Source organism: Pezoporus occidentalis, unplaced genomic scaffold (assembly GCF_034315485.1).
Source record: "Pezoporus occidentalis ecotype Australia unplaced genomic scaffold, CSIRO_AGI_Poc_V1 ctg42, whole genome shotgun sequence".
NCBI lineage: Eukaryota > Metazoa > Chordata > Aves > Psittaciformes > Psittacidae > Pezoporus > Pezoporus occidentalis.
In genome coordinates this window covers 303945-330895 of record NW_026915747.1, presented here as the reverse complement: position 1 = coordinate 330895, position 26951 = coordinate 303945, and the positions used below count along the sequence as shown (strand labels likewise).

The following is a 26951-nucleotide window of genomic DNA, read 5'->3' as shown; positions in this document are numbered from 1 at the left end:
AATAGGGAAGAATAGCAAAGTTATCTGGAAAAAAAATACTAGGTATCTATATCCAGCAGGAGTTGTTGATGGCCCAACAGGCATTGGAACTACATAATTAAGACAGATATATGCTATAGGTTTTGGCCTAAAATAACCTAAATTGCTCTGTATCTGTGTTATTCTGGGCTTACCTGCAGTATTGTAATCAGAAGCCAATGTGGCTGAAAACTAACTTGGCAAAAAGTAATGCCTGTTTGTCATCTCAGACATTTCCACAAGAACTTAGTGCCCAAAACAGGGGATAAGGCATATACAGCCAGAGTGGAGTGTGAAAAAATGGGTCTGGAACAGTCGGGATTTAGACTGGTTTAGACTACCATGAAGCTGCACTGTCAGTGGAAAAAAAAGTCCTAGTCCTCTATATTCTGTTGTTTGATTTTACTGTAACACCCTTGCCTAGTTAATTTGGATCAAGGATCAGACATTTATGTTCAATTCCAACCTCCTGTCTCTGCCATGTAATGAGACTGCCCATCTCTAATGAAACACAGGAATAACCCAAGCATTGGGCTATCCCTTTGCCACGACACTGTAAACTTAAGCGTCTTTCTGCATACCCTAGCATGTTCACATGCAAGTGAACAGGAGAAGCAGGTGAGAACAAAGCCTCAAAGGCAGGAATTAACTAGATAGAAAACCAGAAAACCTTACCCTTTAAGTATGCCCCCAAGGTAATGAAACCTGTATGCAGACATAATGCTGCTAAATATCGAAGCTCTTTTTCAGATGCCTAAAGAAAATATAGCAGGGGAATACTGGAAAACAGAAATGTCTGTTTTGTGCTGCCTTCCATAGATTTTCAATAACACTTGTGAACATAACATCTTTTATGCTTTTGAAACCATTCTTAACAAAATAATCTTAGGCCTTTCACAAATCTGTCACTTCGTAGGCCACCTTGACCTGGATCAATACACTCCTGTTATCTGTTATTATGCACCGTTCACAGATCCTCCATCAGTACCTTGTTGAAACAGCAGTTTTCAATGTGACAAGCCATTCTTAATTGATTTTCAAGTATGATTTTAAGAAGTAATGTGTCAAACGCATTATAAGAATCCCTGACTATAACACCTATTTCATTTTCTTAATTCTTGTTTGGGTAACTGTTTGTTTTGCTTAGCCCCAGAATTCTAGCTTGTTTTTATGCTTTAACAGAAGTCTTTGGGTGTATTCTTAAAAAAGGAAATGTTCCAAAATGTATATGCATGCGCAACAGCTTAATCTTCTAACACTTGTACCATGAACATTCTCACTGTGCGAAATGAGTGTGTAATAATTTTAGCATCATTTTAAATTCTTCACGTTGATGTGACATACCAGTTTTCAACCTTATAGTTTTCCATTACATGCCCATAAAAAGCATGATTTAAACTATTCAAGTTCTGTGCTGTCGTTTCCAGCTTTCTTCCTCATTTGCACTATCAAATCTATTTTTTCTTCCACATGTACAATCTCCCTTTCAGTTCAACTATGTGGCATATAGCATCTACTGAATCACTTCTTACAGTGTGTTGTGCTACTTACGACAAATCAAGAACTTGCACAAGTAATCTTCAAGGGTGCTTCCTCAGATAGTCTGTCTTTGCAATTGTTATTAAATGGAAATTGATTTTCTCATATTCATGCAAGGAATCAGAACCTTCAGAGAATGTCAATCTATTGTGAAGCAGACATGGCCAGTGTGGGCACCACTGTATCAAATTGTCTGGTTTAGGAGATGAGGAATGAGAATTAATGTTGCCATTCACCAGTTCCTTCAGGACCCATGGATGGATTTCATCAGGTCCCATAGACTTGTGGATGTTCAGGTTCTTAAGATGAAGATCAGTTACTTGCCACAAAGAAGTGTATTTTGATAAGGATAACGGAGAATAGAATGGGTTGGGTTCAGTACTTTGGTACAACAAAGGAGTGCACAGCTTTGAAAAGAATGTACTAGTTGAAGCCATACTAATACACAAGAGAACTTGCACATTATGAAGCAACAGCATGGCTCCACTCTATCTAGGTTCTTCAGTTTCATGAGGATTTTATTTCTACTTAGCTTCCTCAGTGCGTGAAGGACTCCACCACTCCACTTGTAAGCTTGTCTTGAGCTACTATTCTTTTTCCACATAAGAAGTAGAAACATGACTTCTAACCTCTCTGAGACTTAGGACATGCAACTCACATGCTGACTTGCTTGAGACTTAGGACATGCAACTCACATGCTGACTTGCTTGGAAATTATCAGAAAAGAATCTAGTTCGAGTACTGCAGTGATTTTAATCCATTTGTAAATTATGATACTTTTTGTAATTAGAGCAATGGAAACTGCTCAGAGTATAAAAATGTCTTGAAAGCCACAGAAATAAACAGTTTGAATCTAGGTCTTAAGGTACAAATCTATAGAGTGTACACACAACTATGATATGTCAAGAACTGGTATTTTCTCTCATAATTATTGCTAGTCCTACTGAGAAGAATATCAGATTAATACAGTAATATTAGAAGATTCAGTTAATGCACTGGACCATGACTAGGACTGATCCTGTAGATATGCAGTTAGTTACATTACAGTGAGATGTTAAGTATGAGTAACCTAGTTCTGGTAGTTCATATGTACAGTCACACAGCCAAATATCATGACTTTTTGATCTTATAATATCTGCAGAGGATATTCTGTAAAAGGTGTTCATACTCTACCTGTTCTCAACTTAAAGGTAGAACATTTAATGTTTTAAGACATAAAAGGTATTACAGGCTAGCTTCTGATTATGTTAGTGGTCTCAGAAAGCTTCATTTAAATAGCAATTTTAGGACAACCCTATTGAGACCTGAGTTAGTTTTTGAGGACTCCATGACGCATAGTGCTAGATGAAGCAATGGTTTCAGAGCTCAGGAAGCTCTAACTGGATGACAACAGGAGTTAAAGAATACAGATGGTTCTTAGTGACAATAAGGATAGTGATTTTCTTAAACCAGATTTCTAGAAATCCAACAAGAAATTCAGAATGAGGATGGCTGAGGATGATATGCAAGAGAATCAGGCTGTTTTAATGATCTATTTTGTCAGGTGAGTGTTTGTGAGAGCCCTTTCTGCTGCTAGTTAGATCTCTCACAATGCAGTGGCAGGCATACCATCATGAAGAGGGCCACACAGAAAAAGAGAAGACAGAGAAGACATTGCGACTCACAGTTGTGCATGTATATGGACTCTGAAGCAAGGATGCATGCCTGATGCCACAGCTTAATTGTAGCCAAAGGTTCTGATTCTTCAACAGTCTTGGCTATGAATGACAGAAAATTCAGGATCATGACTTCCTGCTTGTTTCTAAAAGCTATTCTTTGGACTGGAGTGAAGGGATACACCAGCCTCCTGAAAAATACCTTCTTTAATCTTGGTCTGTATGTAGTGTTCCTCTTACAGTTAGGACAGTGAAGGAACTCAGTAGATGAACTGCTGACAAGTGGATTTAATGCATCTGTTTCATAAATTGACCACTTCTGACAAAGGAGAAGGAGGAAACCTAATTTGGCATGTGTCCTGGGTTCCGCAGTAGCAGTCATGTTTTTCCTTTGTGTTAACTGGTACAGTGCTGTGTTTTGACTTCCAGTTTGAGAACAGTGTTGGTGAAGCCGATGTTCTCGGTTGTTGCTAAGTGATGTTTACCCTGACCAAGGACTCTGTGAGGCTCATGCTCTGCCAGGGAGGAGGGGAAGCTGTGAGGAAGCAGAGACGGGGCGCCTGACCCGGGCTAGCCGGGGAGGTATTCCATACCACAGCACGTCATGCCCGGGGTGGGGGGTAACTGGGAGTTACCCGGAAGGACAGGGGCTTCCGGGTGGAGCTCGTTTCTCTTGGCCGGTGGTATCGTATTCTCTTCCCTTGTTATTTTCCCTTATCATTGTTGTAGCTGATAGTAGCGGTGGTGATTTGTTGCTGGACTGTTTTTGTCTCAACCCGTAGGAGTTGCACTCTCTCGATCCTCCCCGTTCCTCCGGGAGCGGGGAAGGGGAGAGCCCCGGTGCGGGGAGGCAGGGGGGGGAGACGGACACGGACCTCGATTGTTGTCAGCTCGGCACCACTCACTGGGAGTGAGTGAACAAGCTACCTGACTGGGTTTAAACCACGACAGTTCTTTTTTGGCGCCCAACGTGGGGCACGAAGGGTTGAGATAACGACAGATTTGACTGGATTAATAGTCACTCGTCACAATGCTGATTTATTGGCTCTCAGAGTTGTTTTGCTTGATCTCACAGCTTCAGAATGTTGTAACTTACGTAGAGCCGGTATTTGCTGTGATAGTGTTTATCGAGTATGGGGCCTGGGCTAAGGTTCTTGTCTCACTGTGCCTTATGGCAATGGCTTGTAATACGGGTGGGCTCCAGCAGCAGGGCGGGACGGACGTGGCCGTGCACTTGTACCTGGCCGTCCGGCTGCTCTTCACCGTCCTGGCCCTCACCCTACTCTCCATCTTCGTGAGGCTGCGGGGAGCAGAGGGGGAGCGGCCCCGGGAGCCGGCGGCAGCCGAACCAGCCCGGGAGAGGGGCCCCGGGAACCAAGCGGCGGCGGGAGCGGGGCCGGAGGCCGCGAGGGGACGGCTGCCGGTGGAGGAGGTCGGGGCGGTCGAGGAGCAGAAGGAGGCGGCTGCCGAGCAGCGGGAGAAGGCGGCGGAGGAGCCGAGCCCCGCGGAGGAGCCGAGCCCCGCGGCCGAGCCCAGCCCCGCGACGGCCGAGAGCATTTCCCGGAAGCCGCCCGCCGAGCCCCAGGAGGATGCAGGAGACCAGGCAGCATTTCCCAGCAAGGCAGAGGAGGAAGAGCTGGACTCGGGAAAAGAGAAGCTGGCGGTGGGAGAGCCGGCAAGCACAGCAGCTGCACCAGCCCCAGTGACAAAGTACAGCAGCATCAACTGAGAGTTCTGAAGGTTTTGAATGGCCTTTGGGTATCCTTGGGACCTGCCTGCTGATTGTGATGGGGATCAGCATGTTGGCGCACACACAGACTGTGTTCTACCCACAACCATTTTGTCTGATCTCAAAAGTTAAGCAGAGTCAGGTTTGGGTCTTGTCTGCAGTTAGACAACAATATAGGGGGACCAAGAGGTTTTCTCCAAGGCTGGACAGCCAGGAGTGGCAGGGTGTGTGTGACAGTATGGGCAAGTATCTAGTCCACTGGGCCCCTCCAGTGCTTTGGAAGCATCGGAGATGGAAGGCAGCTGTATGGAGTCCCCAGCAACAAGCTGCAGAAACTGCTTAAGGGGACAGTGAATTATTTTAAGCCTGGTGGGCCCATGACACCTCAGGCCATCAGAGCAGAGATGCAACACAGAGATGGACTCATGATCGAGGGGTGGACTTAGCAATGGACACTATTGCCCAGGTTATTCACGAGTGTGAACACTGCACACAGTCTCTCCTGCTCTGGAAGACTATTACAAGAGATGGAGCCTGACATCATGGACCAGATGGACTCAGCAGCTTTATAGGGACTGGTCCATGCACTAAGATAAGAGTGCACTGAGATAAGAGTGATGGTATATTGAAAATGTGGGATCTGAGCATGACGTGAATGGTATGGAATAAGGGGTGGATAATGTCTTGGGTTCAGCAGTAGCAGTCATTTTTCCCCTTCTTGGTAGCTGGTGCAGTGCAATGTTTTGACTTTCAGCTCGGGAACAGAGCTGCTAACAAGCGATGTTTTGGTTTGGCCAAGGACTTTGTGGGCCTCATGCTCTGCCAGGGAGGAGGGGAAGCCAGGAGGAAGTAGAGACAGGACACCTGACCCAAACTGACCAAAGAGGTATTCCATACCACAGCACGTTATGCCCAGGATGTAACTGGGAGTTAGCCGGAAGGGCTGGGAGACTGCAGGGTTGGAGGAGGTATCGGTCGGAGCTTGGTCGGGCTGGGGGGGCGAGTTATCGGTTGGCTGGTGGTGAGATGATGTATTCCCTTCCCTTGTTATTTCCTTTATCATTATTATCATTGGTGGTAGCAGTAGTGATTTGTGTTATACCTTAGTTACTAAACTGTTCTTATCTCAACCCGTGGGAGTTGCATTCTTTTCGATTCTCCTCTCCGTCCCTCCGGGAGCAGGGGGAGGGCAAGAAAGGGGGGGAAGTGAGTGAACGAATTACCTGACTGGGTTTAAACCACGACAGCATGGCATGCATGCCTGAATCTTTCTACTGCTCTAATTTGGTGCTGTCTGAAAGCTTACTTTGGTGGTATTGTGTCCTGGAACGACACAGAACTAGAACTAGTGGAACGTCAGAGAACTTCTAAAACCAGCTTAACCAAATAAAATCAGCTGACCTGTGGAGATGTGAAATGCACATTTAGAAACACTCAGAGCTGAAATGTAGGTGAGACTAAGTAGAGGAATGCCAAGCTTATATGATCATCTAGCAACAGCATAAATATCACCAGTAAGGACATTTATAAATAACAATATTTTTAAGTTACTCTGAATTTCTAAACCTCTTAAAATGTTAACTCAGTACTCCTAGACTCACTAAATATTGTTAATCTTATTTTTACTGCTGGGGAAACTGAGGCAGGGAGGTTCAGTGACTTACCCAAGGCCACAGAGGGCGTCACTGTCAGAGCCGGGATTAGAGCTCAGGAGTTTCTGGCTCCCAGTCCCAAGCTCAGACCACTAGACCATGGCCTCAGGACATTTCCAGCTGGTCTTCAGTCTAAAAAAAAGTAAATTCTCAAGTATGTTACAAATATGTAACATATATATATATATTTCTTTTTTACTTTGAATGTAATGGGATGAGTGAGAACACGTTGCCTGTAAATGATGAAAGCAAACCACTACTTTTTATCTGAGTTACCTTTATCACACATACATGTATGATAAAGCTCTGCAGAAAAATCTTGATTTAAATTACAGCCAATAAAAAAAGCTATTGTATTTTTCAGGGTAAAGAAGAAATTGCCTTGCCAATCCAGCCACCATGTCATTTATATTAATGGTGAAGAATGCTAAGTTGCTCTGTGTCTAAGTAAACTCTATTATGAAAGTCACATCCCTTGGTGAAGCTAGATCCTTAATAAATTTCACTAGCTAAGCACTGAGCTCCATGTCAGAGTAATTACGCCTTTTATCCACTGTGAGCTTCTCAGCTTCTTCATACTCCTTAATTTCCCACTTCAGCTAATTTAGCAGTAAAATCGCAAAGGTTTTAAAAGGTTAGCTACCGAGGAACTGGCACATGAATGTTCGGTTTAGCTCCATGCATTGAAATCACATCATGTAGAAGAAGGAATTAATTAAGTAACAATTAGGTAGTGATGGATCATTGACAACATATATACACTTTGGTGCTAAAATTAATCTCCCCTGTAAATCCAATACATTATGTATATTCCCATCTATATGCTGGCAAGTATTATACCTGAAATATAAAATGGACAGGCCCTTCAGCAATATCTTAAGAAAAAAAAAAAAAAGAAGGCATATCTGCTGTCACTATTGAACCTACATACTATTTTTAAAAATCATATAACTTTTTTTAAAGAATTGAAAGAGCAATATGAACTGCAGAAGAAGAAATTTTTAAGGCGGGTGATTTTAAAGTGACTGTAGAGACATTTGCTATACGGAGGTACTTAGTCTGTTGAAAGTGCTAACAATTGTGTCATATTCTCTTGCTATCCTCTTTTACAAGGTGCCATACTGTTTCCTTGAATCGACAGTCAGCTGCTTAATACATAGGTTGGCAGTTAGCCTGGTCAGTCCTCAATTCTAAAAGCCTCTTAGCAGATGAAAAATCTTTGGTTCATTCACACCTTGTAGAAAGGATGACAGGGCAGAAGTGACATCCAGATCCATTTAGAGTATACTTTGAGCCTGATTTTCCTTTGCCTTGCACCTTGTGTAGTCATTTATAGCTGTGCAAAGTGAACACAAAATGAATATAAACCACTGCTACCCACATGAGGGGATAATTCTGATTTAGTTTCATTATTTCCAGAGGTGATAATAAAAAGTGACAGGCAGTGAAAAAAACCTGTCTCTGTGTAGAAAGTCTGCACAATTTTGACACACAGCATAACATAGCAGCAATGCTCCCTATTTACAGAAATTGTACTTTTGCTTTGGATCTATGGGTATTTTCATTCACTGTTTGCTTGTTTTTTTCATAGAAAACATGCTGAATATTAAACTTGTCTACAGAAAAGGAATCATATTTCTTCCCTTTTTTGGGGGTAGACGCATATATAAGTGTGAGTCCTAAAGTATATTCTCATGTGAAAAGGAACTCATGTTCTGCGTAAGACCTCCACCAGTCCTACCTTGCCATGTGCTACTTGTAAATACACTACTTAAAAAGTTACGATTCTACACAACCTCCTGGAATCAGTGTGAAAGCTGGTATTACCACAACAGCTGGTCTTAGTCCATCAGAGTTCAATACTGCTCTGGCTTTAGTAAGTGTGGCAAGTTATTGTCTCAGCATTTACCAACCAGCAATATCTCTGCTATATGATCTATCGCCACTTGATAATGCAAGACCTGCTGCTAAGTATCTTTAAGATATAAGCTAATGTTAGCAGGAAAGGCCTGCAAATATTAGATTAACAACGTGTGCTAATGAAATTGCTAGTTAAAACATTAAGGACCTAATCTAGCTGTTACTGGAGATGTGGTCAAGAATTATTTCTACTTCATAACAGACATTTCATATATAATAATTAATATGATATGTTTGGACATTTATTTCGCTGTACTACCACTGGCCATTTTCTTGGACCTTCCCAGCAGGGAATTCTTCCTGTTGCACTTAGATGCCATGATGGGCTTGGCAACTCAGGTGTGATGATTAAGAGCAGAAATAGAAATTACTTGATTGCATCAGCAGCTGCTGACCTAAGAGTACTGATACAGTAAGCATGTGTCTTGGTGTTTCTGTTAGAAAAATTCTTTTCTTTTAATCACAGTCATACACTTTATAGAGTCATCTTAAGACGTAGTTCCCAAACCTATTAATTACCATTGTCCAAAGCTTACTCTTCAATGAAGTGGCTAAAGAACAAATGAACATATACTTTTTATTCTTAATATTTCAGTAATTGGGGTTTCTTAGGTTCCTTTTTTTTTAACATTTTCCCCCCTCCCCCCCTTCTCGTTCTGCATTCAGTGCTTCTTTAAGTATTCTGAGATGCTAGTCTGGCTTGACTGAAAAGTACTGTGTGTTTGTTGTGTGTCTGCATGTGTAATACCAACTGTTGAAGACTGCTTGATGTAGATGTGGGCTTATGCTCAGAGCTGTTCTACAGTTGGCTCTCTGGCAGAATCTCTCCTTACCAATGACAATGATATCTCTGTGTGGGGGAGAGTCTGTTTTACAATATTACACTTGCCATGGCCTTAATTTTACTGATGGGGCATGATTTCATTTATGTTAATCAAATTTATGAGTCACTCCATTCATGTCAGTAGCATTAAAGAGCTATGCAGACAAGTGAGAGTTCAGAATCAGATATCCAATGAAAGGATATCTGAATCACTCCATTAAAGATAGATACTGAAGATCTCTGCCTTCTTTGCATTACTCAGTCATGCTATTAGCACAAAACATCAAATAAAGAACTACAATGACAGCTGGCAATGTGTCACAGTACATTGGTTTTCTGTTTACCTTGGGTGTAGAAAATACCTCTGAATTAAAGAGATTTAGGATAATATTTCAAGTATGACAAAGTTACTGTATTAGGTCTCCTTGCCCTTGGAAGTTTGCATTAATGTTTCAAAAACTTATTTCCTTCCTTTTTTTTTTATGCCACTCTTACATAACTTGAATGCAAAAGATCTACAGGCAAACAATGTTTAGTAAGACCTCAGAGACTGCGTTAAGTTTTATAGCCCTGTCCATAAAGAATATTATGTCTGGTAAATACAGGAGCATCAAAACAGTGGTCACAATTCATAAAGTTTGTTTTGTAGGTGTCTCATAAAGCACTATCAAATCTTCATTCATTTCTTAAAAGTGAAAAACATGTTAATTTTCCAAAATATAGGCATTCTAAAACAATAAAAGGTTTTGTACTGGTGTCTGTCTCCTGATTAGACAGAGAAATTGTGCAGGGGATGATGGGCCTTAATTTACTCCTCACTGGTAAGTACTTTTAAACCTAAATACTCTTTAAATTGCACTCATTTAAATTACACTCAAGCTCCATGTAAATCTAAAAAAAAACCCAAAAAACAAAAACGGGAAAAAATCATTCAAGCGTCTAGAAAAATATCAGAAAATTGCTCCATTATACTTCTGCAGATTTGTTTCCATTTTTAAGTCAAAGTGTTGTTGGCATTTGAGAACATTTTCTAGAAATCTGTTTGATATATTACAGGCCCTAGAAACTATTACTGTCATATATATTCTTAGCTACACTAAAAGCACATGCCCCAAGACACCAAATCAGAGAGTTGAGGGGTTTATCAACAAACCAGGACCAAAAGGAAGATGAAAAAATGGATCTCTTCACATGTTTTCTGTGTCTCACTGACTCTCTCACTGAAAACTAAAGATCTGCTTGTGCATCTTGCTTTTCTAGTACAGTCAGAATAGCAAAAATACTTTCTCTCCAATTCCCATTGAAAGCTTTCTTTTCACCCTTCTAGACCATGTGTTCAGTTTTATACCCTACGCTTTCTCAGCATAAGAAAATTCTTGTATAGCAAAGCAATAAGGCTCTGTCTTCAGGCTGAATACAAATACTAGTTAAATCACTGGCACCTTTTAAGAAAACCTTGATATAATTTTCACCCTTAGTAACTGTGGGAATTACACATTTTTCTTGCCTTTGAGATAACACTGTTGTGTATTTCAGTATGCACAGTTGGGTACATAGCTTAATTATAAGGCAACAGACTTTACCTATCTGTGCCAAAAAACAATTAGAAATCTCACTCCTTGTTTTTCAGTAAACTAAAGTGAATGAGAAACTGAAGAAATATAGAACAGAGAAGTAACCTACCGTGGTTGTCTTTATCCGTCCTCCTGGTTGTGTACAGGTCCAGCCTGATTTATTGATTAGCAAATCACAGCCTTCTCCTTCTAAACATGGAAGCATTTCACACCACTGTTTTGTTTTGATAATTCGTGCTATGGAACAGAAAAGAAAAAAAAACAAACAAACACAACCAAAAACAATTGGCAAGAGAATTCATATTTCACTTATCTCTAAACACTTTTTCATTTGCCTTGTCTATTTTCATCATCTGATAATGCAGCCACAGGTTATGATGTAGACAGCCCTAGGCAATTTAAAAAAAATATTCATAATACCTGCTGTGCCAACAAATTTCATAATACAAATAGAACTTAAAACCCAACAATAGCCCAAAGGAGAGTTGTAAATCAAAAGAACAGAAAAGTTAGCTAATTTTCTAATTCCATGCTCCTTACAGTCAAGGAAATATTGTCGGGGTGGCTAACAACTTAATCCTTTGTGTTCGACTATACACCTGGGCAGACACTCCTTCTCCCAAAGTGCTTGCAGTGTAACTAGACATGAGACCCACAGTGGAGAGATTAAAAATATAATAAACAGTTAGAGGTGGTCAACAAAATGACAAGAATTGCGGAACTCTGTGATACTTGCAATGGTAGTGAACAGAAAGGGGCAAGAACTAGGAACATAACAAGGACTGGTGTAAATGAAGTAAAGGTTGGGAAATCATGAGGTAGCAGACAAGGAGCAGAGGGGAAAGACTGGTACAAATACCCTTTTATCCTATAACTGCAATGGAAAGGAAGTACAGTCAGGAAGGTCCCTAATTGTCTGATAGGTAGTTTGTTGTGTGTTTTGTGGTTCCTCTTAATGCTTGCGCCTCTGGTAAGCTGGGTCTGCAAAATTTCCCCAAGGTCACACACTGGCACTCTTGGCACAACAGAGCTCTGACTGCATTAAAGTAGATGCAGATGAGCTGTAGGGAGATCGTTTCTTCAAGGCAGGGAGAAAGAGGGCTTTAATTCCTGTAGACTTCTTTATGGATTATACTTCTTTTGAGTTCACCTCTGTAATATCTGGTATTCTTCTCATAGAATACTAAGCAATAGGACTAATAATTCATTACTCTTTCGCTCTCACCCTGTAGGCAAAATTGTAGTATGAGGTGTTTGGGATATTATAAAGTACATATACAGAGAAGCGTTCACTTGTATGGTGCCATATATTCATGCTAAACAAGGTAAGGTCCCCCAAACAATTCATCTTCTGTTCAGTTGGTAAGTTGCTGTCCACACAAAATGATACTCAGTTCTTTCAGAGATCACGTCAGCAATCCTGGGCTAGACTATGAGAAATCTTCACCACCTCAATTTGTATGTACGTATCCTAGGGTTAAAGGGCAGAACAAGTTCCACAGATGGGAACACAGATTGTCTTCTTCTGTGTTGATGCTTGACACCAATACATGCAGTGTATCTTCAACCTCCATGAGCCCAACAAAAAGAAAACTACAGGAGAAACACTTAGCAACATAAGCGTATGAGAAGCTTATTATGCTCCAAATTAACTTCGGGTCCACAGAGCTTAAAAGCAGGTATTTATAGCCACTGGCAGTTGCAGCTCTTTATTCTCACCTGAACGTGTGATTCAGACTCCCTATGTCCCCGACTTCCTCTGTCTAGAACTGGCATAGGAATACAATTCCCAATGCCACCAGTTCATGGCAAGAAATAGAAGTGTAATTTAGTCTTTTAATAAAATCCTTTGCAATATTTTGACATGAAACAACCTGTGTCCTCAGTCCTGATACAATTGTTGGTAAGCTCCAGGAATTTAACAAACACTGATTTCTTCCAGTGGAAGCTCAGTCTAAAATTCCTATGAAGGTTTTCAATATAAAAAGCACCTTAGCTCCCAGATGTCAACATAGGAATTTGCACTGTTCATTAGTCAAGATATCTGTATATATATCTCACTGGAGGAATGATTCCCAGACAATTTTCATAGCTACAATTTTTTTAAGCAAACCCACTAAGCTTTTATAGCACATAATATACAGAAATCTGGAATTTGCTTGGGGTCCGTAGGTACTCCTCTACAGAGAAATGGATCATATCAGGTTTTGAGACTAACATCTCATTTGTAACAGGTAATAGCCTCATCCCTTCTGAGTGAAGGCATGCATCCAGTTGCAGGTTTTACAGAAAAAAGCTCAGTAAAAATGTCAACATGAAGCCTCATCCATTTGCAGGTGCATATTTTGCAATTCACAGATCAAAATGGCTACTTCTAGCAATGTTTCAACAATGTGAAGGATCACTGAAAGACTGAACAGTTGGTTAAAACAAAAAATATGTGCTAGATTGCCTTTACTATCTCAGGTGGGAGGTTTTCCTGGAAACATAATTTGAACTAATCTTTACAAAAATATTTCCCTCCTCTGTGAATTACTCAGTGTTTGCTTGGTTGTTACCTCAGAATGCAGCTGTTGGAAATATTACAAATATATGGAGTCTGAGCTCTGGGTATTGGGGATATGCACACAAATTTAGAACATATCAAAAGTATTTTACAGGAGATGAAGTCTAAAACATTTCTGCGCTAAGTGTATAGACTACCTCATGCATTTAGGCCTTGAGAATTGGAACAACTACTTCTGGGGGGGGGAAACTACTCAGCCCACATGGCTTAAAGCAAATCAGTATTAAAATGGTTTATTAATTTATTAATGACACATAACCAGCAGCAGTGCAGGATTGATATCAGTAACACAAAACAGACCCCCCTTCCCCTTCCCTCCCTTGCCACAAATCTTCACAGTTGTTTTATCCAGCTCTTTCTCTTGGCCCTGCTTTGTCTTACAAGCTGTACAAACACACAGACTCTTGAATCCCTGCCTCCTCAGGCCCTGCTTTCCAAACCATTTGCCACAAGCAGGCCAGGCAGGCACCCTCACACTAGGGTATGAGCTGTCTATCCAGTCACTGTTCAGACACCCGTGGGTAGTTACAGTTGCAAAACGGGGGGCCGTGCTCATGTAGATGGGATTACATCTATTTTTGCATTTTCACTTTTCAGTTTGTCCATTACAGCAGAGTAGCACAGTGAAGCTAAATATATAACATAGGGAGCGAGCAAAGTATACAATGGTTTTATCAGCATAGTATCAAAGAATTTCTATCAGCAATTGAAACTGAGTTACACTAGCCAAAGCAAAGGAATACACTGTATTTCCTGAGGCGGTACACTTGCTTTTTTACTGTTTATATTCACCAGACGAGACAGCAAAAAGCCTATCAGATTCTTCAAATCCACTCCAAGCTCCATTATAAAGAATTAAGTGGCACTTAAACGATACATAGGCTTTGTGCAGACCTTCTGCAAAGAACTGAATTTCATCTTAAGAATCTGAGCTGACACTACTTTGCATCTTCTAAGAAGGGCTGTGCCCCTTCACTTGAACTGAAGTTAACAGGAACTGACAGTGCTCAGCACAAGGTAGAATTGCTTTCATTGGTAATACCATCTGAACTGGAGAACAACTGGAGTCTGTCCAAGGGTTTTTCATACAAACAGATCTGAGGTGTTGCAGGCAAGCAGAGGTTATACGAGCATGACACCAAGCTACCCACCAGTGTTCTCCGCTTTTTTGCAAGACTGAGAAATTTGCAATGGACTTCAAATTATTAGTAAAATAAATATATAGAAGTCTGTGTTTCTGATCAGCACAGCCCAGCTTAAGACTGTTCAACTTATTAGTGTTTCAGAACACCATACATTATTTTCTGTTAAATACTGCAACTAGAAATGTTTTGTCACTAAACTTCTTACCTGGTTTAACATTGTACATATACTTTCCTATGGAAAAACCGCTTTATTTTCTGTGCTTTCTTTCCTCACATTCACTCTACACTCAGGCAGTTATCAATTACAACATCTCCAGTTAATCTCATATCTGAAAATCAAAAGTTTTTTTGTGATAGTAAAAAAGTGAGATAAATCTTGTTCTGCTGCAGTACATGCAAAAACTTACAGCCATCTAAAATATGTTTGATTAAAACACTCAAATAGTTACAGCTTGTTTTCTCATATTTTTTCAAATGTTGGAGAATGAAACTGGAAATAAAAGAATGTATTTTTTTTCATCAAACAAGAATATTGATTAAACCAGCATTTGGATACTGAGACTTATGATTTCAGAATACATTGTGATCATATGTGTCAAAAGTGGTATGTGAAATTAATATTTACAAATCATCACGAGAACCACGATACAAGAATGTAAAAAAAGTTGGCTTAGTTAATGTTTATCATTCAATTCCAGATCCCTGAAGTAGTGAATGGATGATTCTTTGCAGGAGGGAGTAGAAAAATTTTTTCCTAAGCCCAAGCAGAATATTCCATTTTGAAACATGCTTCTTAAATGAGAGTTTAGCTCTCCCATACTTCTTACAGAATGATGTTCTCCTTCACTTTGGGGTTTGGTTTTTTTTTATAAGGATAAATTGTAGCCCTTAATGAAGGACATAGAGTATGACTTGGAAAAAAATAATTCCTTTTTGATTTTCATATTCTTTTCACTGATGTTTTCCTTCAACTTTGAGGAAAGCTGATCAGCATAGCCTGTAAAATGCCTTTGTATTCACCAGTTTAGATGTAGCTAGACAAAGCCTTTTATCCTACTGTTCCAATTTTGCCCTATTAACTCTGAAGAGGATCCACGTATTTTATAATTAATGACCTCCAACTGATCCCAACTGTTTCGACCATCCCACTCCTCTCCCAGCCTCCCTGTTCTCTTTACCTCACATTTTTCTTTTTTCTTTTTTCCAGTTTGTTCAGCTGTAGCCTTTTGCTCCAAGCATTTTTCTCCTCTGCCTGATTCAGTACATACATACTATCTACCTATCAAAGATCCCAGAACACTCTGCAGAACTTAACTTACTACATTTATGCAGTTTTATCTATGACTGGTAAGTGCTGTTTACTATCTCCATTTTTCAGAGGCTAATCAACTTGACCAAGGGCACACAAGAAATATGTTGGAGAGCTGGAAACAAATACCTATGAATTCTTAGTGGTCACTAGACTGGAGATTTTCTCTGTCCCATTTTCCTGCATTACAGCATGCTTTAATACATATATATAAGAAATTAAAGAACCGCAACAAAAATATGCAAAGTAATGGGCTTTTAAAACATCTATCAGTTAAATTGCAGCAGCAGGAAAGAGGCCAGCAGAAACACAAACCGAATCACAGTAGTTTAATAAGACATTGCAATCATGAACTGTCTTTAAAGCAGCAATTTGACTCTAATAGCGTATAAGCCCCAAATGTTAATCTATTTTACTACACAACAAGGAAACATCACAAACCTTGGGTACCTTTTACAGCAGTCATTCTGCTCCACTTAAAAAAATTGGAAGCAGTGCTAATTCACAGAGTTAGGTTGTCTCAATAATTTATAGGGCATCTAGACCAAAGACTGTTTAGTTCTAAGAAAAGCAATATAGCAATGTCTAGACACCCATTTTATCATTTAGCTCTTGCTGTCAAGATTGGGTGGGATACTTGAACTGAACTTGAGAAATATATGGAAAAAAAGTAATTTATTGTGGACTACAGAGGCTACAAATTAAGACCAGGTAACTAGATCAAGAGAAAAAGCCTGAATGACAAAGCAGAGGCTTTTCCTGCAGCTCACCTCAATCATAGTTCTAGTAAGGGAGAAATTTTATTGCAACCCCCAGGTTGAGAAGACACCTTTAATAGTGACCTGCTTGGTTTACCATGAACAGTGCAGATTGCACCACGCACAACATTTGTATTTGGAAGGAGCAGGATAACATACAGGAGATGGTCTCCAAATATGCAGCCATTCATATCATCTCAAACTAGGACTGCCTAAGGGGAACTCCTGCCAGCTACATGACTGGCCCCTAGGAATTCTGCTGTGGCATAAGAGTCTGCCATATTAAGGTGTGTGAATAGAAGAATTTATGTAGTAAATCACAGTGGCATAGGTTTATTTTAAACTACTGCATTCAGAAAGGCATCTAGGCAGCGATGTAATTTTAATAGGGTACCTAATGTTTTGCTGCTTCTTAACAATCTGTAAAATAAATATATACTGACAGCTTAGGAAGGAGAAAGTCCAAAGGTATTCCACAAATCAGAAATTGTTATTAATACATAATAAATCCCCAGAACACAAGACAGAGGATAAACCACAAACAAAAACCCAACCAAAACAATTAAGCAAACAAAAGCTGAAGTATAATCCAGAGTCTAGGAGCACTCTCATGAAATTCAACAGCTCTTATCTTCTTTCCTGTTTGCATCTCCAAAGAGCAGAATTTCCTCATTACAATACCCCAACCAATAAATAGACAATGAAAATAAGCATATAAGAGTAAATGCACAGGAACACAAGATATCTGACCTTTCTGTAGTGTAGAAACAAGCATGTATCTACCTGCCCTCTCTCTTTTCAGTTCTGTGAAAACCTTAATACTGTGACTCACTGATCTAGTGATATGTATCTTAGATTTGTCTGCATCCAGATGTTCAAATATTTGTATGACAGAAGCATAATCCTAAAATGGAAAGTGCCCTAAAAATCAGCTTCACAGTCAACTTATGTCCATTTTAATTTTCAAGGGCCAGTTTTCTTCTGTTTATAATTGCTCTCATTTGGGATTGTAATATTTCTCTGCATTTGTTCTTATCTCCTTAGCCTTTCACTGGAAATTACTACAATTGTTTACTTGGAAAAGTAATACAGCAAACAGCGCTTATAAAGCAATCTCAAAAAAAACGGAAAAAAAAAAAGCCAGTATCATTTCCTAGGTCTCATAGGGTCACAACAAGCACCCTGATGGTGGTAATAAATCATAAATAAAGACTAAATCTACACATTGAATTTTATTTAGGTACAATTCACGTGCTCATAGTTTCTTCTAAGTTGGTGGTTGGTGGTATATATTAAAATGCCAATGCTTTAAATAGCAACCTGGCCCACTACTTCGCCTGGGATTTCAGCACTTTCCTGAATATCCACAGATGTCCACATCACTGGTTTTCTATCTGTGAATGAGGTACTGCTTCATTGTCTGTGGGTAGTTAGTGCTTGCTGTCTAATAAGAGATGCTAACTTAACACCTACCCCTAGAAAAAGCCTTTGTCAGGACTCAGTGTCTTCTGCTTCTGTCCCCTGCTGTTCTGCTCTGCTGTATTCAATTAGAGTGCTGGAAGCAAAGTAAAAATTACTAAAAATCTGATCTGTGATATGCCAGCAAAGAACCCTTCAGAGATCAGGTTTTCATCACATTTCACTTTGCTGCCAGCACACTGAGAACAGCAAATTTAACTGGAGAGGGACAGCAATTTCAGACCCAAAGAAGAGAATCTGAAGAGAACTGTAAAGGATAGAGACAAGGGAGGGATATAATGGAAAGTAATAAGAAAACAGATAAGAGAAAAGAAGAAAAAAGAATATGGCTAGAATGGAAGGAAAAAAAGAACAAAGCCCAGCTATATGTAGTAGTTACTGAAGGAGATGGCAAAGGTCAAAAACTTGTGCAACTTGTTCAGTGGAGTCAGTAGGCCGATAGGGTAAATGAAGGCTGAGGACCAGAACTGTTTCTTGGCTTTTTTTTTTCCTCTTAAGTACACCAGTATCACTCCACCTAATACAAGCAAAGTATTGCAGTGGAACACTATGTTTACTGTGATTAAAAGAACAATGTGTGACCATCACTATGTTATACAGGGAAGGCTGGAAGCTGTGGAAGAGGGAAGACCCCAAGAACTTCTAGTTATGAAGCATGTGAACATTATCAAGGTAACCACTGCACAGACAGCAAAGCAGGAATTTAAAAGGAGGAATCCACAGCAGGAATAAAATATGCTCTAGGTTATATGGTAGACTGTGATTAGTGCCATGGAATGAAGCTGCGAATGAAAGATTATGAGGCTGGTAGTAGAAATAGAGTGAAGGAAGGGTATCAGGAAGGTTATAAATCAACCTTACAAGTGTCTGAAAACAAACTGAGCCTCAGACTGTCAGACTGTTGATACACATGGATATGGGTGATAAAGGATTCCTGGACACCTTACGCTACCTGCAGCTATACATTTGACTGGACCATACCTGATTCTGAACTCATGAAACACACACTAAAATCATGGCCAAGGATCAAGACCCTTCTTGAGACTCTAGCAGCGAAGTGCTCTTGTACACGGGATTACTAGGTATGTTTAATAAACTTGCACTTGCTTTGTAAGGAGGACAAAAAAAAAAAAGAAAAAAGAAAGAATTGGTCTTCATTCCTCCATTTAACAACTGCTTTTGCATGGATGAAGCAGTAAGAATCAGAAGATGAGACTCCATGCATATAAGAATTGAAATCTGTTGGTCTTTATTATTTTTAAAGCTATTTCTAGGAATTTTAGCTACTGTTCTCCATGCGCATTCAAACGACAAGCATTCAGACAAGTGGTTCTCTTCTAGATGTTATTGCTTTTGGTACTTTCCAAGCATTTACACTGCTGCTGTGACATGGCGGTGACATTGTATTGTGCACTGAAAGAGATAATAATTCAGCTGTTTTCAAGTACAATGGGCTTCCTTTGTCAACAACCACAGTAATGGGAAACTTTGCCCTCCTTTTGTCACATACGTAAGAACAGAGTGTGAAAGCAAATTGAGTTGAAATGAGTTCAACTATTACAGAAGGAGATGAACAGCTGCTGCTATGAGAACAATTAAAAGTATTCAAAAAGGAAACTCAGCAACGAAGCTGTACTTATCTCATACCCACTGTGATTTCCCCCTATTCCACAAGATTTGAGGCTGTGTTACAGTAAACTGTATGCTTTTTGGGGTATGCCTATGAATTCTTGTTTTGATCAAACAGTAAAAAGAGGCTATGGTTATGCTGGGAATTTTAACACAAATCAATGCTAAATGATGCAAATTAAGAAAAAAATAAAGTGAGCAAAACAGGTGAAAAGAAAGAGAGAAAGGAAGACAACCATATAGTACCACCTTTCACAGTGAGACTAAAATTAATATAACCACTTGTGATTCTTTTGAAACTTGTGTTCTTAAGTATTACTTTGTCAGTGCCTGAGGAAACTTGCTGCAGTGAACTATGACCTTTAGATAGCTTGGAAACAGGCCTTTTCTCATGACATCTGGTTTCATTAGCCAGTCTTTGACCAATAGAGGACAAAGGTGTTTAAATACAGCAAAGATGCTAGTTTATACAACATGCACTCAACTGGTACACTGTCCATGAGAAACCGTGTTACAGGTAGATGTGTTATATCTTGACTGCACAGTCAATCACACATCTTACCAGACAGCAGTTTGACATCATGATTAGGCAGAACATGATTTCTGACTGACAGATAAAAATGTGATTTTTTTTTTTTAATGTAGCTTTTCACATATGCATAAGGTATTACTGTTCCTCACGTCAAATTTACAAGATCTGAAACATTTCCCGCCTTTTTTTCTACTTAATTTCAGCAAAAACTTAGTAAAATGTTCTCTGTATAGATCTCAGGATTTGCTAAAAATGGAAAAAAAATACAAATGACTGCCTTATACTTATATAAGGTTTCTATTTTTATTTTATTTTTAGAATACTGGAAATAATATCAGTAAAAGATATCTTAGAAAGACAAATAATACAGTTCATCTCCAAAACTCAGCTAATGCATGAGGATGTTTTCACCTTGTGTATCTAATGCACAGAGGAACTGATTTTCAAAGATTCATCATATTCTACTTCATAAAAATTTTTCAGATGTTTTATGTAGCAAATATGCTACAGTTCAGAAGGAGCTCCACAAAGGAAATTGACACTGATTAGAAGGAATAGCCTTTCTTCACTTAACAGGCAATATTTTATTTATTGGAACATATCCAACAGATCTATGCAGTCACAGAAGGTATTTTAAGGGCCAACAGTCTCCTTGTCTCCTTCACCATCAGACAATGTAACTTGAAATTTTTAAAATGATGTCTGTGAAATCAGACTAGAGGATTGGTCATGGGGTAAAAAAGGGGTAAATCCTGTCTCTTTCCTAAGGCAGGCAATGCATGTGCTCATATAGTATGGCCATTGCATTTGCAAGCAGGATTCCTGTCCCTTCAGAAGCAGCACAGTGGAAGCTGGTTGGGCCACAGGACATAGTGATAACACAGACAATATACTCTGACTTACTTTTTTAAACTATGAACTCTGAAAATAAGATGCCATTAGCACTTGTGATTCTGCAGCAATGGCTCACATTGTTATAAATCACACCACAGGGCACAAAGCAGTTGACCAGGACAGGCCACTGTGAGTTAAAACTACTTTCTTCTATTGCACTCCTTTACAGGAAACATGATGGAGTCACAGGTTCTAGAGACAGAAACAACCAGTTACACTAATCTAATCTGATCTTCAACTTTATGAAGGCCATAAAATTTAATCCAGCAATTTCTGTACTAATCTCAACAATTTCTGGTTAAGATACAGTGTATCTTCTAGGAAGACTTCCAGTACTGGTTATCAGAGAATACTCACATTTCTACAAACTCTTAAGGCAGCTTATACAATTCAATAGCAAAAGGCAAAACTCCTTAGTTCTATAGATTTTAGTTTTATTTCTATAGGACTCCTATTTAACTATCATAGGAGTATACTTGCTTTCCCTTACTAAATGATTGAGTGGTCTGCTATGAGCTCTAATAAAGCCATGTCCCTGACAAAACAGTCAATGTTCCTAAAGGTCAATCACAGAAATTTTAAATCTCTTCTGCTGCTTTGTTTTTTTACACTGAAAAACATCTTAAGAAAATAAAACAAACTGTGCATCAAGACTGGACACAAACAAGAGTTTAAAACCCCACAAACTTAGCTTGGCTCTGTGTCTGTAATCTTAGCTTTTAAAGATGCTGATGGAAGCAAGTTAGAATATATCACCTGCAGAAATTCCATTATTTCCTTTTTTAACAGTGACTGTCTGCAAAAGTGTTTTCTCAACCAGCACTTTGTTTTATAGAAGCAATGCGGAAACATTACTGGAAATATTTATATTGTGTAACAATACAAACAGTGCAAGTTTGCAGTCCTGACTAAGGCAAAACTTGCAATGGGTTTCATGAGAGCTCCTCTCAACAAACCACTGCTTGACTGAGTCAGCAGCTTGAAAATAGCCCCTTGCAGATTAGGAAACCACAACAGCTAGTTCTCTATGCCTCTCTTAAGTACAATACTGAGCTACTTAAGGATTCATACAGCCTCAGCATTTTAAACATATGAAAAGAAAATAATCTTCAAGAGGTCTTTCCAGGGAAACTTCCCAAATTTTCTATACCTTACATAGCAGCTCTAAAAAGGGCCCTTTAAATTATCTTTGCATGCAAAATTATATAAGCATGTACACATGCATGTATGTATACATCTACTGTATTAGGGATAAAAGTTCCGGTCACCACTTCTCTGCAATATTTTACCTCTGGTCAGCAGGATATTCTGTCTAACCACTATAGTCATATGGGAATAACAGAAATAATTTTTATTAAATTGTAGCATAATGTGAACACTTTTTACTGTTGGACTGAAAACCCACTCTCACAACTTCATCTGTGTTCTAAAGTTCAGAGCCTATTTACATGGCCTCGTTCCTGGAAAGTTAAATAGTGAATTTACAGCACAATAGCCACTCTTCACTAGCTCTGCTTTTTACAACTTGAGCTGCACTTTCATAGAATCACAGAATCATTGAATGGTTTAGGTTGGAATAGACCTTAAAGATCATCCAGCTCCAACCCCCCTGCCATCGACAGGAACAACTTCCATCAGACCAGGTTGATACAAGCCTCATCCAACCTGACCTTGAATACTGCCAGGGGTGGGGAAGTCACAGCTTCTCTGGGGAACCTGGGCCAGTGCCTCACCACAGGCACCGTGAAGAACTACTTCCTAACATCTAATCTAAATCTACCCTGTTTCAGTTTAAAGCCATTAGCCCTTGTCCTATCTGTCCATGCCCTTGTAAAAAGTCCCTCCCCAGGTGTCTTGTCAGCCCCTTTTATATACTGGAGGGCCACTCTGAGGTCTCCCCAGAGCCTTCTGTTCTCCACATGGAACAACGCTAACCCTCTCATAGAAGAGGTGTTCCAGCCTTCTGATCTTCTTCATGGCTCTCCTATGGACTCGCTCCAACAGGTCCAGATCCTTCTTATGTTGTGGTTTTGTTGGTTTTGTTAGCATGTTTCTCATCCTGCTATTTTGATAGATGGACTTCCATGCTTGACCAAGTTTGATAGATCAGGTGTCCCTAACTGCAAAACTGCAGCATGTAGATTATATCCAAGGATAAGGCTAGTAACTGGCTTTCTGGTAATAGGGAAGAAAATGATCATAGAGGTTTTTTCAGTTTCTCTTTATTCCAGGAGGGAACTATGTATATTTTTGTTAGCAAACAGAAGATTATTCTGATCCCTTATGCCATTATCAGCATATTCTCTATCCTAGAATAATCTGCAAATTCCAAATTCTGGCTAGCTAAGTGAAAAGGTAGCTATTTTAACTATCTTCCTAAGATTCTGAAGTTCACTAACTGTAAAATATTAACGATAAGGGAGTATTATTTCATGAAAACAGACATAATAGTCATATAATAGTTAATATAGAGACTGGCAATTTCTGCCAGGTGGACTAGGAGGCACTATACTGAAAATGTATGCCTCAGACAAGATGTGGCAGCACATAGAAGATATACAAATTTGCCAGCAAATTCTTTTACTGCAATATGAATGCTTTTCTTGGTTTTTACACATCTGTAGTGGATGCTACAGCTTCAGTACTGTTTATTATATATGTATGGTCTTGACTATTTGAATCTGTGCAACCCATTCAAAAACATACTGCAAAATTCCAGACTTGCTTTCACTTCCAGTTCTGCTTGAGTTTTCTTTGTGGCACTGCTCATCTGAATCATTGCCTGTTTCTTGCTTACAAAACATTCATATTCAAAGCACCATTAGCACAATAGCATTTAACAAAGAGCCTTTTATGCGAACATGCTACAACTTCATCTCACACACCCTTTACAGGAAAAAGCTCTTTTCTCTTCTTTCCAGTATCAGTGAAGCACTCATGCCATGTGAAAAGAATGCTTCCTTTCAGTGCAGAGGGGACATGACTGTGCCTTATGTGAATCTACTGTATGTACAACTGAGGGGAGGACTAGGTGACCTAAAAAATCTTTCTCATCTCTAACCTCTATAGAAGTTCATGGTATCAGGAATTGCATATTAACAACCAGATGCAGGATTTTGTGTGGAAACAGCAGAGTGCTTCCACAGGATGTTTTTCTTATTTTGTCCCTGCTGTAAAGGATAGGAAAAACCCTTTCAGGTTTGTCACAAGTACAACTGGCAAAATACAGAAAGGACAGCAATTACACTTGAGTCATTCACAGCAGTCATTCCTAAAAATATTGCTGTCATGGAGCAGTAAGTGAAAAGGAGGGAAAACCTGCAGCAGCTACCTCACACTAAAAATGGATGGATTTTCTTGCCAGTACTACATCAAGTTGCCATGCTGGCACTAAGAGAAATGTCGAGGTTCCCCATGAGATAAGATGTTCTTTTCCATGCTTGTGGATGCCATGATCATATTAATTAGAGAAGAACAAGAGAAAGTGGAAATGCTTTATATTTCCTCCCAATAATAATTTACAGGCAATTCCACAAGACAAAAAAGTAAGTAGCACAGAGTTGGTCATAAAAACACAGAACATGAATCCATTTGCAACAATGGCATATAAGCAATATCAAGGCATTTTACAGTAATATAAAGATGTAGGATAGATATGAGGATCTAACTGCCTCAAAATCACCTTCAATATCAGACAGTCACAAATATTTCCAAATGGCTGAGCTACCCAGCCCTGTGACATGTTAATAAACTTGATCATTCAGTAACAGCTCTAACATTGTCTAGACTGTTTTACCCTTAGTTCCCACTAGCACAACACACACTGGTAAAAGAAGAAACAAAAAAGAAATGACCCCTCAAGGGCTCTTGTGTGCCTTTATTTCACAGTGAATAAGCAGGCACAGTACAGCCTGCTGCTAAGCTTTTCCTTACCAGTTGGTCAAAACATGGATAGACTCTTGGTTACAGCTCCTAATGTGCTGATCAGCTGACCCAGAATAACAAAGGCTAAGGGTAAGCAACACAGAAATTACTATACTGGATATGAGGCCTGAATCAGTCTAGTCTAACACCCTGCCGCTGCAAATAGCCGGAGGGATGTGTAAGAACACCACAACAGCCAGCCGCCTCTATTTCTGTATGTTCTAGCAAGAACTGTTCCAAGAAGAAATAACCTAATATGCTCAGATTTGTTTCTCCATTTCTGCTTTGCAAGCTGTTGATTGAGGGGTAAAGGGTGGAAATTGTACATCTCTGAGGAACAATTAACTTCTTTGTCGATCCCCTGAGGTGTACCGTAAGCCACAATACCATAAATTATCCCAAGGAGAATTTGTCATAAATTGATAAATCTAAATTGATAGCATTAAAAATGTTCATGCATTTGCATTTAAAAGTGCGTCTTTTTTTAAAAAAAAAGGATTTTGCACTGCCAATGAGAAAAAAAAAGGATTTTTTTTTCCATAGTAATACAGAAAACACTGCATTTGCATCACACATTAACCACAAAAGAATTAAAGACACAGGAAAACAAATACAATAAATCACATTTCCTTTTGTCTAAGATATAATTTAGCATCAGGTCTGTATAGATCATTAACTGCTGTTTGCCATAAATGCTTCACAAAAATATGTGAACTTTCAGCTGCATCATGGAAAAATAAAACCGTATGTAATTTTTCCTTCTTCATCTTCCTCTATACATTATATGAAAATCATCCACTGTGTATACCTTTCCTTACCTAAAATGCATACAAAAAATTGCTATATGATAGAATCTGCAAGTTTTTCTGTTCACAGAAAGAGGTATGCCATACTTGCATCACATTATGCTCCCCCTAGCCTGATATGAAGTCTTTCATAAATAAGCTCTACTCACTAATACCCTATTCTGTTCCAGTCAGCTTCTTACACAGCACTCAGCTGTGCTGGACCCAAGCGCCTCCTGGTAGGGTGTAAGCAATGTGACTCTGATTTATCACCTGCTCTCTGACTCCCCAGGGCAGAAACTATATGCAGTTTTTTATGTTTTGCTCAAGATTTTATTGTTGTTGTTTTCATAATGCACATATATATCTGTTAGGGAAAGCAAGTCAATGAAGCAAATCCTGTAGTTAGAGTGGAGGGTACTGAGTCTTGTCCTTAGTTCTTTGGAAAATTTATTTCAGTCTATGTCAGGCCATTGACTGCTTTCCTTAGCACAGCTACACGCCAAATGCACTCCTGCCCATTCTTGTAAATAAATACATGTTTAATTATATTAACTTCAAGACGCTTATCCAAATATCAATTCTCTCAAGCATAGCAGCTCTCAAGATAACTCTCAAATTTTGAAAGGAATCGCATTCATCTCTTGAAATTCCTAAATATATGCCATGTTTATGCGTCTGAAAGCACTGTGCATAGACTATTCTATTTGGATTCATTGCTTCAGAAGAAAGACTATGACTGCTCTCATCAGCCTCTCTTGCACCCACCCTTAATACTGGCCAATTTTAAAGACAAACCCACATGTATTATAATAAAACAAAGTGCTAACACTAGGAACATGAGAATAAAATATTTTAAAATGTTCTGAATCTTAACATTCAGCTTCACACTGGGTTACTTCAGTATCTTATACCACTTGGGGTGCTAGTGGTCTACCACATTATTTAACACAGAGGAACTACCTTAAGGAACTCACTGTATTTAATTTTCTCTGATTCAGGTAAAAAATCTCCAACTAT

The 26951-nt window shown here is 39.2% G+C and overlaps 1 protein-coding gene across 3 annotated transcripts in view; it reads right to left on the bottom strand.

Moving 5' to 3' along the window:
• The window catches only part of TAFA5 (TAFA chemokine like family member 5), a 308827-nt gene that overhangs the window by 63251 nt on the left and 218625 nt on the right, over nt 1-26951 (bottom strand). For 2 of the 3 annotated variants that reach the window (XR_009967711.1, XM_062634190.1), the window contains exon 3: nt 11020-11147. Coding sequence is in view for 2 of the 3 variants with exons in the window: in XM_062634190.1 (XP_062490174.1) it covers nt 11020-11147 (128 nt within the window). In the remaining variant the exon portion in view is untranslated. Of the gene's footprint in view, nt 1-6611; nt 6726-11019; nt 11148-26951 lie in introns of those variants that run through there. The other variant, XM_062634189.1, reaches the window with a different exon arrangement.